At 43.3% G+C, this 15,466-nt stretch overlaps 1 protein-coding gene across 1 annotated transcript in view; it reads right to left on the minus strand.

The window, feature by feature from the left end:
- Positions 1-7,172: 7,172 nt before the first annotated feature.
- Positions 7,173-15,466, minus strand: part of URI1 (URI1 prefoldin like chaperone) — a 42,447-nt gene continuing 34,153 nt past the window's right edge. The window contains exons 7-11 of the mRNA XM_076349189.1: positions 13,341-13,521; positions 12,491-12,758; positions 11,770-11,912; positions 9,851-10,109; positions 7,173-7,539 (exon numbers count right to left, since the gene is read on the minus strand). Coding sequence (XP_076205304.1) covers positions 7,351-7,539; positions 9,851-10,109; positions 11,770-11,912; positions 12,491-12,758; positions 13,341-13,521 — 1,040 coding nt within the window. The 3' untranslated portion in view covers positions 7,173-7,350. The remainder of the gene's footprint in view (positions 7,540-9,850; positions 10,110-11,769; positions 11,913-12,490; positions 12,759-13,340; positions 13,522-15,466) is intronic.

Raw genomic sequence — 15,466 nt, forward strand, 5'->3', positions numbered from 1 at the left:
TACGCAGACTGTATCTTTGTTCAGATTTAACAGTTTAAATATTTCCTTTGTCTAGGATGCAGAGTAATCTTTAGGCAGAGGAGAAGAGGGGGATGGGGTAGGAAATGCCTAAACCTCCCTTAATATTTTGGCAACCTTTTGGCGGAGCCGGCAGCAGGAGCAGCGCGGCGGGGCCAAGCCCGGCGGGCGCGGGGCGCCCCGGGGAGCAGGGGGCGACGCCGCCAGAGCGGGCCCCAGCACGGCGGCCAGCCGGGCTGCGCTCAACTTTGCCGCCTCCGCCGAAGGGCTGCGGGAATACCAGCTCCCTCCACAAAACTCAAGTGGGAAGCAGATGAAATGTTTAAAGGGCTATTGTGAATATAGGCTTAAATATGATCCTCTTGCATCAGCCAATTTCTCTGACAAGATATTGCAAGGGTTGCTGTTTCTTAGTAAATAATGATTTTATTGCATCTCTTTAATGAACTGATAACGTGATACACAGTAAATTATCTGCATCTATAACATTACTGAGGATAAGCAGCATGGTTTTAGTAATTTATACCACAGAGAGACATGCATTATAAAAATAGGAAAATTATTTCCTTTGTTAAATTGTGCAGAAGTCTTTACCTGAGGAACACCAGACAGATTAATCTCCGGAGATCCACTCGCTTGTATTTAAGCTGTTGAACTGTTCGCTGTTTTTTCCTCAGAACAGTTGAAAAAAACATTTTGTGAGCCAGAATTGACACTGTGGGTATTGTTCCTGCTCACACAAGTTATTAAAATAATTACTAAGCTATTTTGAGGTAACTTGAAGCTTTCTTTAAAACTTAAATCCAAATCTGAAGGAATTAGCCTAAATGATTTACACTGATGAAAACAGAAGCATCGCAGACAGCTCGCCCAGGCACCTCCTGGCAACGCAGCCCCAGTTGCACACCGCGCCCCTGGGCGCTCGCTCGGCCCCGGCGGGGACCGAGGTGGGGATTGCTAGGTGGGGTGCCATGGGTTAGAGCAGGCATTGTTCGTGGGGGACTGCAGAGGGGCTGACGCCAGACCCCGGAGCAGCACCAGCGGCAGTGGGACCCACAGCATCACCCTGCGCTGCAACGCTTGGCCCCACTCCCGCTCCAGGGGCAGAGGCAATTTCTGCCGCTCGCCCCCGTGCAGGTGAGCCCAAAACTATTGGGGAATTGTAGGCTGGCTGCAGACGCCCGCGGTGCTCCCCGCCAAGGGGCCGCTCCGGCCCTGGGGCGCAGCGGGACGCTCACCTCCCATTTCAGCCCGTGCAGAGGCCGGCGCTGCCTTTCCCCACCAGCTACCAATGGCCCAGTGTGGCCCGAAACCTGGCGCAGGGGCGGGTGAGCAATCCCCACAGGTGCTCAGTCTGCACGGGTGGAACGGGAGAGGGGCGGACCGCGCGCCGGTGAATTTTTCCGAGCTGGCTGTATGCACAGGCAGCTGAGAAGAGAGTTATGATGCATCAGGGTTTTGTTTGTTTGTGGGTTTGGGTTTCTTTGTTGTTGTTGTTTTATTTTTTGTTTTAGTATCACCATTAACCTTTCAAAGGGATCAGACTGTACCGACAAGCCGGGATCCCCGAGCGCTCCACAGGCTGGGTCACCCCGTTAATCCGCAGCCCATCCTCCCGAGAGGAGCGCATCGCCGGCAGATTACAATCTTTCTAGATGTAATCATGCTTTAGCATCTTACTTCAAAATTTTAACGGGTAAAAATTCCCCGTCTCGGTGCGAGATTGCATCATGAATTCCCTCTGCCTCGTACAGCGGGGATGGAAAAATACTACTTTTCATCCTTGCACGATGCTTGATGTAAGTTTCTGAAAATGAGCGCTCTAGTAAGCCTAAAAATGTAGGATAATACGACTCATTTATAGATCTCTGGTAATAGATGCGGTTTCTGTTACTCCGTTACCACATCAAGGATTACTCCTGCTCCTTCAGGAAGGACACGGCACCCTCCTCCTCGCGAACCATTACCATAAAGCGGGATAAACAACAAATGCCACCTTATCATTAGCTGCATGGAGCAGTTCCCATTGATTTATGACGCTAAACGCTGCAAGGCTGGATCAAGCTGCAAGTCCCTTTTTTGCAAACATTATTTTCACGAGACCGTCGTAAAATGTAAGGAGCCACCTCACCTGGGCTTGGTTTTGTTTACAAAAAATGTTTTACAACTTGCCGGAATCCTTCCCAATATTAGTTATTAACAACCCCGCGACGGCATTTGCATTTTTATAACCTTGTTACTTAAAAGTGAAACAGCAGAAGGAGAGACTTGGCGACAGCGTTCCCTGCGCGCTTTAATCCCAGCCCGAGCTTTTTATGCTTGAGAGCGCCTTATGATGCTGTAACTAACCTCAAACCTGGAGCAGCAGGAGGGCAACAAACCTCCGAATACAGCAATGTCATGCTTTACAGGCATACTCCCTGCAACAGCATGAATGAAGAAAAAAAACCCCGTTGCCTAGGAAACGCTCCAGTCTTGGTAATTATTACTGTAACTGTCTGCACACCCCACCTATAACAGAAATGAATAATAAATTACAGTCGCTGACTGGCAGCTTTCCGGTCTCGCTGTCGCTCAGCGCTGCTACCTACCGGCGCGCGCCGGCAGCTGCAGCCCGCCGGCCGGGCCCCGCGCAGCGCGCGCGCCCGCCCGCGCGCCCCCGCCCGCCCCCGCGCAGGGGCGCGCGGCCCCTCCCGCGCCCCCGGCCCGGCCGGCGGCGCCCGGCGCGCGGCCCCGCGGCGCGGGAAAACCCGGCGGGCCGGCGCCGAGCGCGAGGGCGCGGCCGCGGCCCCGGGCGAAGGGCGGCGAAGGCGGGGGCGCGCTGGCCGGGGAGGCGCGCGCCCGGCGCCCGGGGAAGCCCCGCGGGGGGGGGGGGGGGGGCGGCCCGGCTGCTGGCGGGCGCTGGGAGCCGCCTTCCGCCGGGCGCTGCCGGTCGATCAACGTCCGCCCTCGGCGGAGGCGCGCCGCTCGTCGTAGGCCGTCTCGTTCGCCGCGCGGCGTTGAAGGACTTCTCTTGGAAGACTAGTTTGTTTGGAAATGAGAGCGCTCGGAGTGATTTACTGGATTTGATTTAAAAGACACAGCGGGAGCTGGCAAAATTCACGTATCGTGGGGTTAATGTGGGTTAGAACGGAGCTATTTGTAATACAAAAATGTTGCATACCAAATACACACATCTGATTTCTTTTAATCCCAGCTCATTTTTTGCAACATAAATCACTTCGTTAAAATGAACAGCTAAAACAGCTGGTTTAGACACTCTCGAAACATACAAAAATCTGCTGCTTTAGATGCTCTAAGTGAGCAATAAAAAGTGCTAAGTGCAACTAGTCTTACAGGAGAGAGAGGGAAGTAAATCCGGTTTACCTCTAAACGCACGTCACGGGCTCCACCGACCCAGGCCAGGCCTGCAGCTGCCGGTGCAGACCCAGCTGCACTGAGCGCACAACGTCCGCTGCCTTTTCCTTCAGCTTCTCCAGGCCGGACTTCCTCAGCTTCGGAGGGGAAGTGTCCCCCCCCACACGACCCCTTCTCTGGGTAACAGGCAGGTGCCCAACTTACTTGTGGACAATTAAAGAAGATGAAAGAGTCAAATTTGCCTCCCAATGAGGAATGGAAGTGGAGCAGGTAATTTGCAGTGCATAATTGATGCAATCATGGCCCTGCAAGGGCCGTGTGGGGCGGCTGCAGGGCGGTGGGGCACGGCACAGCATGGCTGGGGCACACTGACTTGTCCCCGTGGCCATCCAGTGCCCACGCAGGCAGCTGCCACCACTCTCATTTTGGACCAAAGACATCTTGTGCAGCGATGTCTTTCCCCGTTGTCGTCTCCTGCTGCGTTTCCACCTGCCTGTGAAGTCATGCCTGGTTGCACTTTCAGCTGGCACTGCTCCTCTGTGCCCGAGCGGGCTGGGGACACCGGGACGGGGCTGGGGACGGGGCTCCTTCCAGCACACGCATTCCTGTGCCACCCCGGTGACCGGCTGCCAAAGCCACCCCAGCCCCGGCCGGGCCACATCCTTCCTGCTGAGGACATACAAAACCTCTTGGGAAACACCGGGAAGAACCAAAACCCCCTTCCTCAGCCCCGTGCCCGGAGCCCTCGGCAGCACTCCCCGGCAGACGAGGAGCCATTCCGGAGGCAGCAGGAAAAGCCATCAAGGGTGTTTCAGAAATCGATTAAACTGTTCCCTTATTATTTAAGTGAATAAAACATCTAACTGCAGCACTGGGGGCAAAAGACTCATCTCAACAGATTGATTTACTACCAGGAACCCTACATGCCTCAAATTTTGGGCACTGTTGCTTCATCCTAGTGTTTGCTTCATCTGTGCATTGGTGGTCATCTGCATCCACTTGTTGGCTTCAGTGTTGCACAAAAAGCAAATTTTAAGTCCTCGCTGGGATGGGCCTTCACGTGATCATTTTTTTACACTGTCTAGGTTTTTATCTGCTTTGGTAGATTTATTTTTTTGTTCAGCATTTGCAAACGTTCTCCAGAAATCCTACAGCCGTCTCTTCTTGCTCTAGGCACCACACAGTGAATCTACTGGTAAAGCCCAGGTGAAGAGAGTGAAGATGCAGGATCATTCCCGCCTGCAAACCCTCTGACAAGTAAATACACTGCGGAAAGGGCACAGACGCATTCAGGCTCCCTATTAGGGAAAACACTCATGTGCTTAGTTTTAAGCATGTGGTTAAATCCATTCTTCTTTGCAAAATCTTTGAGACATAAGCACATGCCAAAGTGCATTCCTGAGTAAGGATGCTTCCCTGAACCGAGGCCGTAATTCATTAAAACCCAAGGTGCATTTATCCTACTTTTTCCCGTGAGCAGGGATGTGAAAAAAGGGGAGGGGGGGAAAGAAAACAAGCAAAGAATTAATTTTGATTTGAAACTGATCTATGGTGACAAGGGGCATTTGGTTTTGTTGAAGTAACTAGAAGTGGGAAGTATTTCAGAAGATCTCTAAATAAATCTTTTTAAAGGGGTTTCTCCCTCTCTCTCTTTCTTTCTCTCCTTTTCCCTCTAATTACCCATGTCTGGTAGTCTTGGATCTCAACCCCTTGTTATTTAAAATACATATTCATGGAACTATATTTTACAGTTGCACTGTTCTGGTTACAAAATAGCTTCTACTTTTCTAGGACATAATTTCATTTTGTTTAGCCAAGAATTCATTAAAGAAGCTATAAATAACCTCCTTTAAATATTTAGCCGTGAATAGAGGGTGGACTGGCATTGATGGCTTATTTTAGTACTAATGCAATATGCTTTAAAAAAAAAAAAAAACGCATTTGAGCATGAATCAAGCTAATGATTAACACTTTCAACGTGATTCTCGGGATCCACTTAAAACGGAGATTGCCCCCTCCCAGCCGGCGAGCTTCGGGCGCGGGAGGGCTGAACAACTTTCCCTTCAGTTTTTCGTTCAGCAAAACGCAATTTGCTCCGTGTGGCGGGGCAAACGCAGCCCCGCGGCTTCGATGGGCTGCTCCCCCAGGCAGGGTCCCCGGCTATGGGCCCCTTCTTGCCCTCCTGCTGCCACACAACTTGGCCAGCATTTTCTGCCCATGAAACTACATCACCTTCCCAAACGCATAGCAGAGAACACCGGAGTTAGATGGAGTGCTGCCTTTTTTTAAAAGTCGCCTTAGAAAAAGAAGTTCCAACGCCTTCACCTCCCTTTTAAGCACAGAGAGAAAAAAGTGTTGAAAAAGGGGGAGTTGGTGATTCTGTTTTAATGCATGAAGCTGCACTGTGAGCTAACCTGCTGCGATCCGAGAGCAAAGGCTAGGAGCGCAAGGCACGGTTATTTTAGGGGAAGGTGAGGAAACGGCATTAGCCGACACCCTGTCCATGGATGGCCAAGATTTGGAAAACCAGATGCTGGTGGCTCTCAGGCTGCGTGTTTACTGCGGCCAAAAGCAAATCCTTCCTTACACCTCCCAAGTCTTTTTGCCTCACTTTTTAGGCTGTGGTTTGATGATGTCAGCTGGAGAGTAACACCAGTTTAAGGTACTTCAGCTCCCCGTGCCCTCTGCCAACGTTTTCCCTTGTCCTTGCTCAACACATTACCCCTCTAACTGTGCTGATACAGACATGCTGAGAAAGATTAGGAAACTCGCTAGCTTCAAAAAAACATGCACAACTATTGAAACAAAAAAATCCCAAACCCAGTAGTTTGTTTTTTAAACCCAGCTCCATCGCCTATTACCACTCAAGGGGTGGCCCCAGCAAAAGCTGTGTCAGCACAAGGGAGGGGATGGCAAGAAGACAGGAGGGAGCTGCTGGGCAGGGACTCCTGAAGCCAGGATTGCTCTCAGTCAAGAGAAGGATACACAAAACTGTACCCCGAGTGCCGCAGTGCTGTTGCATTTTGAAATAAAGTTGAAGCATTAAGACATTTTTCCTTAGTGCTGACTCCCTCTGGGCATTCCCAAGACAATTACAATGTTTTCTGAGTATACAAAAGAACTAGGAGATTTTGTAATCAGAGTCTGAGTTTACGCTTCTCTCCTTAAGAGCATTCAATTTCCATGGACATTCATTAGCAGGAGGTTAAAACACAATGGCAGAAGAGAATGGACTGCTTTTATGACCATGTGGTAGTAAACACTTCAAGCTAGAAATGCAAGTTCAAAATAAAAACCTCTCCGTGTTGTTTCCAAATTAGTAGCAAAGCAACAAAAAACACACAACTTTCACAGCTTTTTTACTGAAAATTTAATTTTACAAAATACCCTTTTCCATCAAAGAAACTTGCCTGCAATGTACATGAACCCAGCGTTTTATAGATCTGTACAGTGAGACATCAGAGAGGTTTGAAAGAAGGAAAAAAACTTTTAGCAGACACCTAGTTGCAAAACCTACAGCAATGTGAATACAAGTGTGTCTTAAAATGCTAAAGCAAGTAATGCAATATAATTGGTGAATCTATTTGAAATGTGAAAAGTTTCCTTAAAATGGTCCATATGGTACGTAGAACATCACAGCTGGCACAAAACTGCCTGTATTTAGGTTTAAACACAAAAACAAAGTATGTAAGGAGCAGTTTTTGAAAAAGAACCCAAGTGCTGCTATCATAAGGCAAACATATACAAAGGTGCTGACAGCACACAGGGAAATCGACAAAACAGGATGACTACTCAAGTGTTCAAACACGGAACTTTTTCTGTTAATGTTGCCAATAAACGTGTAAAAGATAACCAATGCCAAATTAACATAGGACACCCTTTTAACTAGCTAGGTGTAACGCATATAGTTTTACATCATCTCAACAAACGTGAAACTAGGCATGAGTACTCCAACTTCGGCTGGCTAGGCAGGGCCTAGTTAGTCTGCTGCATCCTGGCAGCTTTGAATTTTGAAATCCTCTTCGCAGTTTCTTCTGATGCTTCGGACAAAACTTCCTCCGATTTTCGCTCCAGAATGGTAGGCAGGACCGGGTGAGCAATGACTGGGTGAGGTATTAAGGAGGGAGACAAAGGCTCCTTTTCTATAACAGTTCCGGAAAATGCCTACAACAGAAGAGAATACTCAAAATGAGCTAATAAAATGCAAATGTGAAGCTATGCCCATAAGGTCATTACCCTATATTAGCCTGATTAGGATTGTTATTTCTTTTAATCAGAAGTAAAGAAATATCTTTAAATCGATGATTGTTCCTTGCATAAGTAACCAAATTGTAATTAACCTCAAAATATAGCTCGTTCAAAGATGACTGAATGAAAGACAGTGTCTTAAAAGTACTACTTAATCTCATTCCTACTGCATAAATGATCTAAAAATTTGCTTCCTCGCTGACACGTGCTCAAGAAATAACACAGCTGATGTAATATATAGCTTCATTTTGGATAAGAAATGGAGAGATTTTGCAAAGTAGGAGTATGTCAGCATTTCCATCATACGTCATATTTTATGACTTAATATCTTCTAATTGCATCAAGCTGACACACTGCATACAAATTGGCAAGCACATATTGTTTGTTCTTTTCTCCTTACCAAATATGATCAAAAAATGGTGAAAGCAATTTATACTTAAGAAAACGGCAAACTCACTTCCAACTATTTTTCTCTATAAAAGGTCTAATAAAAACATTTAATGTTTAAAAATTGTAATTTATATGCAGCTGATTGTATGACTTAATCCTTTTTAACTTAGCTAAGAAATGACCGTGATTCTTGGAAAACATTGGAAAAAAGGCAACTCAGTATTACTTGTCATAAACATATTTAAGAACAAATCACCCTACTATGTATTGAAAACAGAAAATTCAGAATGCCTGAGGACAAGGGGAAGCAGTTTACATCCAAGGTTTGATGCTCATACTGGGCACAAAGGAATGCACACCAGATTTATTAACTATGCTTAGTTCTGCTTTTTCGTAACTCAGTTACCAAGAAAAACAAAGCAAAACAAACCAGCCATTCTTTTCTTGCAGGACCTGCAAAAAAGCAGTGGGTTTTGTTTTCTGCTCCAACAGCCACAGTATGCCTAAAGCCGTGCCTGTACACAACTGCATTTGTTCTAACAACACGCTCATTTTCAAAAACAGGTGAGCAAAATACAACCTAAGATGATCGTGGTGAAATTAGAAAGAAAAAAAGTTAGCGTGTTGCAAATAGTAATGGAAAAGTAATGTATTTCGAACACCCACAAAAACAACCAAAAGCAAAACAGCAGCGTTTAAGAAGGCATGTCTAACTAAAGTGTTTTGCTCACTCTCCTTCAGTTACTTAGAAAATACATTATATTGTAGAGAATAATCGTGCCATATTCAGAAAATGGACTAATGGGTAACATCTAAAGTGTACTTAGCTGTTTTATAAAAATATAGCAAATATATTGCAGAAAGTATGCAACGTGAAGTGTTAACTCTACAGATGGATCTTCCACCATGAATCTTCACATCCTGCCTGGATTCGTCTGTAGCTGTTTGTATGAAAAATGATGATAAACAATAGCTTTTATGAGGAATTCATTTCTTGTCAAAAATAATTTTTCTAAAAATAGTGTTTTCATTGAACTTGCCCATTGCACTGGGAACTACTGAAAAGTCCATTTCATCTAGTTTGAAAAAATCAGTGTAAGTTCTTACAAAAAAAAAAAAGAATCTATGCCATGAATTTCAGAGCAGCGGCTACATTTTATTCTTGTACTCATCCAGTCACTGAGCAACTGTACATTTTCCCTTACGTCGTACAGTCTCTTTCCTTTATGATGAAGCCCTGAACTTTCCAAACGTGTGAAAATAGATTTGTTTGGGATCACTAATGGCCCTAGTCTGGAATAAGATGAGTAGAGGTGTAATGCTTTCTTCCACAGGGCAATTCCTCTGCCTTTGGCAAGTCCAAATAATAACTCAGCTGATATTTGTGTGTTTTAAAACTTAAAACCACCACCTGGAAACCAGCTGTCTAGTAGCTGTGCAACACAGGTTACACAGAATCAACTCTTCCCTCTCAACAACTAAGAAGCACAGATTGTTCTCTTTTTTTTTTTAATCCTGTTGTACATCCTGCAGTGAAATTTTCAGGATGACCCAGCAGATGTGACACTGGTTTCAGTAACACCGGCAAGTGACTACTTTGTCAGATCTTTACAGAAGAGCTTCAGGTCTCGGGGAAGCCACCTGACTCGTCTCCTCCCCTCTGCCCCTAGGATGCGTATGACAGAAGCTTGTCACCTGATAAAGTCCTTCTGAAGCAAACTAGGTAGGAGTTAAAAAATTATTTTAAAGAAATCAAACTGATGGTATAGGCAAGTACAGTCATTAGATTTCTCGTTTTTATCCCTGCCAACAAGCAATAATTAATTAAAAACTGTACCTCGGTTGTCCCTGAAGAGGGAGGAAGCTTTTTCGGTAGCTGCTGCTGCCCCTCCTCCTCCTCTTCCTCCAGTATGCCTTCGCTGTTGTCACTCTGAGTAGCTTCATCACAGCTAATACTCCTCTGAACTCCTCGTCTGTCATCAAACTCAGCAGCACTGTTCTCACTGGTATCGCTACAAACACTGTTCTCTCTGCTTCGAGACTTCAAAATTGATTTACGAGGGACATATTCTCCATTCACAACATCAACAAAGACTCTATAAAGGAAAATGTTAGCTTTAATAAACCATTTCAGGATCAGATGACAAATTTACAGTGATCTTGCTTTGTCTTTTGTACAAATTAATTATGATGTGCTTTTCCAACTTTTTGGCTGCAGAATTACAATACTGTACCTTTAGAGGCATTTTATTTACCAACGTACAAGAATCAATTCTGCAGAGCAAATACTGTTTTGCCCTTTAAGCATCAAGTTGGTACACTCTTTCAGCAGAAAATGTATAGCTCTTTGAAAAGCATTAGAAAACAGAATAGTGTGAGTTACAAAAAGTTAGAAAAAAGGTAAATTAAACGATTGCCAGGGTTGTTTCTGTAAAGAGAAACAAGATCACCACGACGGAAGGTTTTCTACAATGAAGTCCTTGTCAAATGTAGAATATAAAAACAAATACTTGAACCATTCATTGCACATGGAAAGGATAAAGCTTTTTCCTGACAAGTGCCATAATCTTCTGCTTTCAGTTAAAAAAAAAATAAAATAAAAAAATCAGCTTTTGAGATCAGATCAACACGAAGACACTTTTCAAGTATTAACAGACTGTAAACTGATAAAGAGGCCTCTTCCTACAGTTTGCACTCCATCTCCATGACTTAAAAAAGTCAAGGGTGGGTGGAGTAGAGAGAGTGGCATTAGAAGACAGCGCCAATTTTACCAAACTCATAAAGGAGGAGCCCAATGACTGGATGAGTTTTCAGGGTGTTACTTGTTTCTTAACAGCTTTATTCATCAGGCACTCAGGGGAACACTTGCGTATCTCTACAGAAGATGGAGTTCCTTTGCAGAACTCAGGGAGAACACCATGAAAGAATCCTTTACCTCACCTTCAGCCCCAGCAACTGTAATTACAGGATGGGTTTTAACTTTTCACGCTTTGTGACACATTTTTTAAGATATTAGGTGCCTGAATACACCGACATACAAATGCAGCGTGATTTTCACAAGCACTTAACCAATCTAATAGGTGTCTGTGTTCATCTTTACAAACCTAAATACTCGTTTTAACTCTCCCGGCGCCTTAGTTTAGTATTTTATACAGTCCTCTAAGCCCAACACTGTTTTTCAAGCTCTCCGAGTGTGGGTATTCTACAGGTGACCACTTCTTTTTACAGAGAATAGAGACAGTGATGGACTAAAGTCAGGGAGAGAGAATGCAAGAGAAACTATGCAAACAAAGACCTGAGTGTATTCTGAAGATACTGCAAGGAAGAGACAAAAACCAGCAATTAGTAACTGGGAAAGGAGGAGTATTACAAGTGACAGATTTGGTCAGTTATGTTTGAAAACAAACACAGAAGCAAATGACATGGAATTAACCAGCATACATAACAAATTGCTGTCTTCCTTTATGCAGATGGTATGTACTGGCAAATTTACCTCAATTTCAGAAGCTCTGAAAAAGTAGATAAATGATGAATTGCTAGTTGGAAAAGGAAATTTTAAGCTCAGGAATGTTTTATGGATATGAAAGCACGGCAACCATGCAGAAGCCACAAACTTTCATTTTTAAGTAGTAAATTCAGTTCCAGCTGTTTCTTTCAGGAAATAGCAGGCTCGGTTTCATACTACAGGTGAACAGAAATGAAAAGAGAAGGTCTGCTAAGGGGAAAGCTTACACGCCAATGCTATAAATTACACACCGGTAAATGTCTGCTGGGGTTTTGATGTTAGGCAGTTCTGGAGTTGCATGGCCATTGCCATTGCTGTTCTTCCTTTTACGCTTGGCCTCTTCTTTCTTTTCACTGAATTTCAAAGTAGTATTTTTTCCTGTGTTTATTCTTACCTGAAAATTGAACACAAATGATGGTCTAGACCATAAAATCAACAATCACCAGGATGCAGATCAACTGACTTCCGACATTCTCCTATCCAAGCAGTTGAGGACTACGAAGCATAGATAAGTTAAACAAATGTATGAATGGTAACATTCATAGTGTGAACTGTTTATTCTTTACCACTTGCACTAGGCTGGGGCATTTCTTTGCACTAATGTGCATAGATTTTGCATATAATATATGACAATCTGCTTATTCAAACTCTGCTCAACAGCTGAGCTCTTCAACAGTCAATTTCAAGTCAAGTAAAAAGTCGTTTTAAAAACTCCTAGACAGGATACGACCTTTTACAACAGCTGGAAGCCAGAACAGCAAGGTATACATTTGAAGATCATTTTTTTAATACCATATTTGAAACTGCAGGATTTAAACAGTGGGTTTCAAGCATTCAAAAAAAATCCAAATAAATGTCACCTACAGTTAGCATTCTACATTATCTACATTACCTAAAATTTCCTATTTTAGATATGGTATATATGTTTTATGCAATCTCTTGAAAGAAAGATAAAAATAATGAAGTACAAACCCTTTTAGGTTCAACAGTGTGAGAGAAAAAAATAGTTGGAACAGAGTTATCTCCAACATCTATGTCATCTTCATCATCACTGTGATAATAAGTAGAGCCATTAACTTGGCCACCAAACAAGTCTGAATTTGTTACTTCTTCATGGAAGTTGCCCTGAGTAATACAGTCTTCTGCTCTATACGTCCCGTTCAAATCTGTCCTCTTATCTTCTTTCTCCTCTTCAGAGGAGGTTGTATCTTCTCCATTTGTCTCAACTGTATCAGTCATCCTATGAAATGAAAAATACCTAAGTGAACTGAGGCAATTCATACTCTTGAGAGACACAGGCATACAAAATAATGAACAAGCCTGTACATAATTTTCTTTACCCAGGTACTATTTTTTTAGCCAGATTGCGGAACTTTGTTTATACTCTGTAAGAACGACTATGTCCTTTCCATGTCAACTGGAAATACCAAAACTGTGACATTATGGCTAACATACGTATTGCTTTAGAATCAGAATAGATCTAAGGATGTCATTAAATGCTAAATGTGTAACTCCTACATTGTAAATGATGGATTTTCCTAGCCTGTGGGAAATGGATTTTATTTCCCCCTTTTCTATCATCTTAAAGAAAAAATACTGTAATGCTGGACTGCCGTGGTTGCACAGAGGCAGGTTTTACCACCTTTGGCCTTGCAGTGCGCGCTTTGTTCATGTTCCACCCTTCTTCCACCTATTATAATTTTAACTGCATCAGTCTAGTCAGCTATTTGCACTTACGGTGAGATCCTTTGCGTACAAACAGAATCACACACCTATATTTTTCTGAATTCCAAACCTGACTGTGCTACAGCAGTACTATTACCTGTCAAGTTCACCAAGTATCTCTTCTTGTCTCTCGAGCTCTTCTAAGCGGGCCCACAGTTCCTCCTCTGACTGAAAACGGCCCATTGACTTTGTATCACTTCCATTTGCTGGAAAATCTACCTCAAAAACGTTTGATACTTTTGGCTTTGAATGAGGTTTGTGAGCAGTTCGGTATTTTCCTGTGTAACAAAAAATAAGATGCAATTACTAAAGCAATTGACAAAAAAAGCAACAAAAAACATTCGAGGCAAAAAAACCACAAAGGAATTAAGGAGTATGGGCAGAACATTTTCCATTTCAAATTATTTAACTGTTTAAGTGAAACTGTCAATGAACCAGAGCACCAGCACAGGATAATAGTCTCCGGATGTTACAGAAATACCGAGGCAAAGCAGAGATGTTTATTTACAAAGCAGGAGACACTGATCCCATGACAGTTTTATTACAATGTGGGGTTTTTTACCTCTTGTGCCAAACAGTAGACTTTGATTTGCTCTGATAGATACCAACATGTGAATGTGACATTTGCTCACTGTCCCATTAATAGCACATTTTATTAATTGGGAAAGCAAACCTAGTTTGTACTTTAGCTCATTTTGGACAAAGTCACCTATATTTAAAGAGCAGAGTCTTTTTGTTTTGGGCTGTATTTTTTTAAATTTACAATGAAGATAATTAAAAATGATCTCCAGAGTCATCTGGAAAATCTGATCAAAATCCAGTCATTATGAATCACTTATTTTGGTGAAAAAGACCCACTCTGAAAAGCATACAAAAACCTGCCTTTCAAAAATAAATATAAACCCCTTTAAAGCTTCAGAGGTGACCTGAGATATACACTTGTGAGTGAACGGTCACCGACAAGTTCTTGCTGGCATTTAAAAGCTTTGCTACCTAGTAAAATGGTGCATCCATTGAGGATGGGGAATACTTTTTACTGTTTGAGTGCTGTCTAGCACATAGGGAACAAACCGCCCGCCAACAATACTAATGCTTTAGCCCTGTCTGTGTGAAGGGCAGGACTGCTGCTTTAATCCCCTTCTCCCTGAGACCGGCAGCACCTGCCCAAGGCAGGTTCCCAAAGGAAGTTCCCCACTCTCTGCCCATCAGCACCCCCCACGCAGCACCTGCACCTCTTTACTGGAGTGAGGACCCTTCCCCTTCCATCACTGCCACAAATACACCCAACATATTGTCTGTACAGTGGGACTCCAGTATCTCTACAGGTCTTCACGAAACTCTGCTTTGTGCATCTAATCAGCAGTAATACAATGTCTTCGTTATGCAGCATCCTTCAAGTTTTAAAATCTCTTTCTATTAACCCATTGTGTGGCCACTTTTTTTAAATTTTAAGAACTCATGGCTTAAAGATATCCTTATTCAAATATGTCAGCTTATACTTTAATCCCGAGTTAAACACAAATTCAATAGCAACATTAAAAAGCAAACAGGTGACTGTAAGTAATGTTGGAATGTGCGTCCCCTACTCTTCCACAGGATAGCATCTTTCATCATCACATTAAGAAAAGGCTGAAATGTATTTTATTGAGATTTGAATATAAATTGAGTTAAGCCAAGCAATCAGAGTAGCTTGTGAGGATTTAATTTGGTATAATTACAAAATTAATAAATAAAATTTGGAAGGATTAGTTAACAATCTATTTCAATTTGATTTTCAGATTGTGCCCTCCCAATTTCTTTCTGTTACCCTTCAGTATTAACCACTGACTTGACTACCAAGGCAAGCACATGGCTTCCTGACTGCCAGCACTTCAACATGCCAGCGGTTTTCCCTCGTAATTCTAAAACTTCTGTCAGTTAGGAAACCAGGTCAGATCTCAAAGACAACAAGGGATAACCACTTGCTGCTCCAATATCCACTGTCCTCACTCACTGTTACCACAAAGCACCACCATTAACTTCATACACTAACCAAAAGAAGTGAAATATTAAAATCCAGAAGAATGGAGAGTCAGCAATAAACTAATGAGATGCTCAGGATACTTGTTTTTGTCTTCCTCAGAGATACAGCCCATTTCCATGTGAACAAAACCAATTCCTAGGCTGATGAAGCCCAGCCTGCCTCAAAATAATCGGCAAGTTGTTCTTTTAGCTACTTCTCTC

The sequence above is a fragment of the Aptenodytes patagonicus genome, chromosome 11, assembly GCF_965638725.1.
Source record: "Aptenodytes patagonicus chromosome 11, bAptPat1.pri.cur, whole genome shotgun sequence".
Lineage (NCBI taxonomy): Eukaryota > Metazoa > Chordata > Aves > Sphenisciformes > Spheniscidae > Aptenodytes > Aptenodytes patagonicus.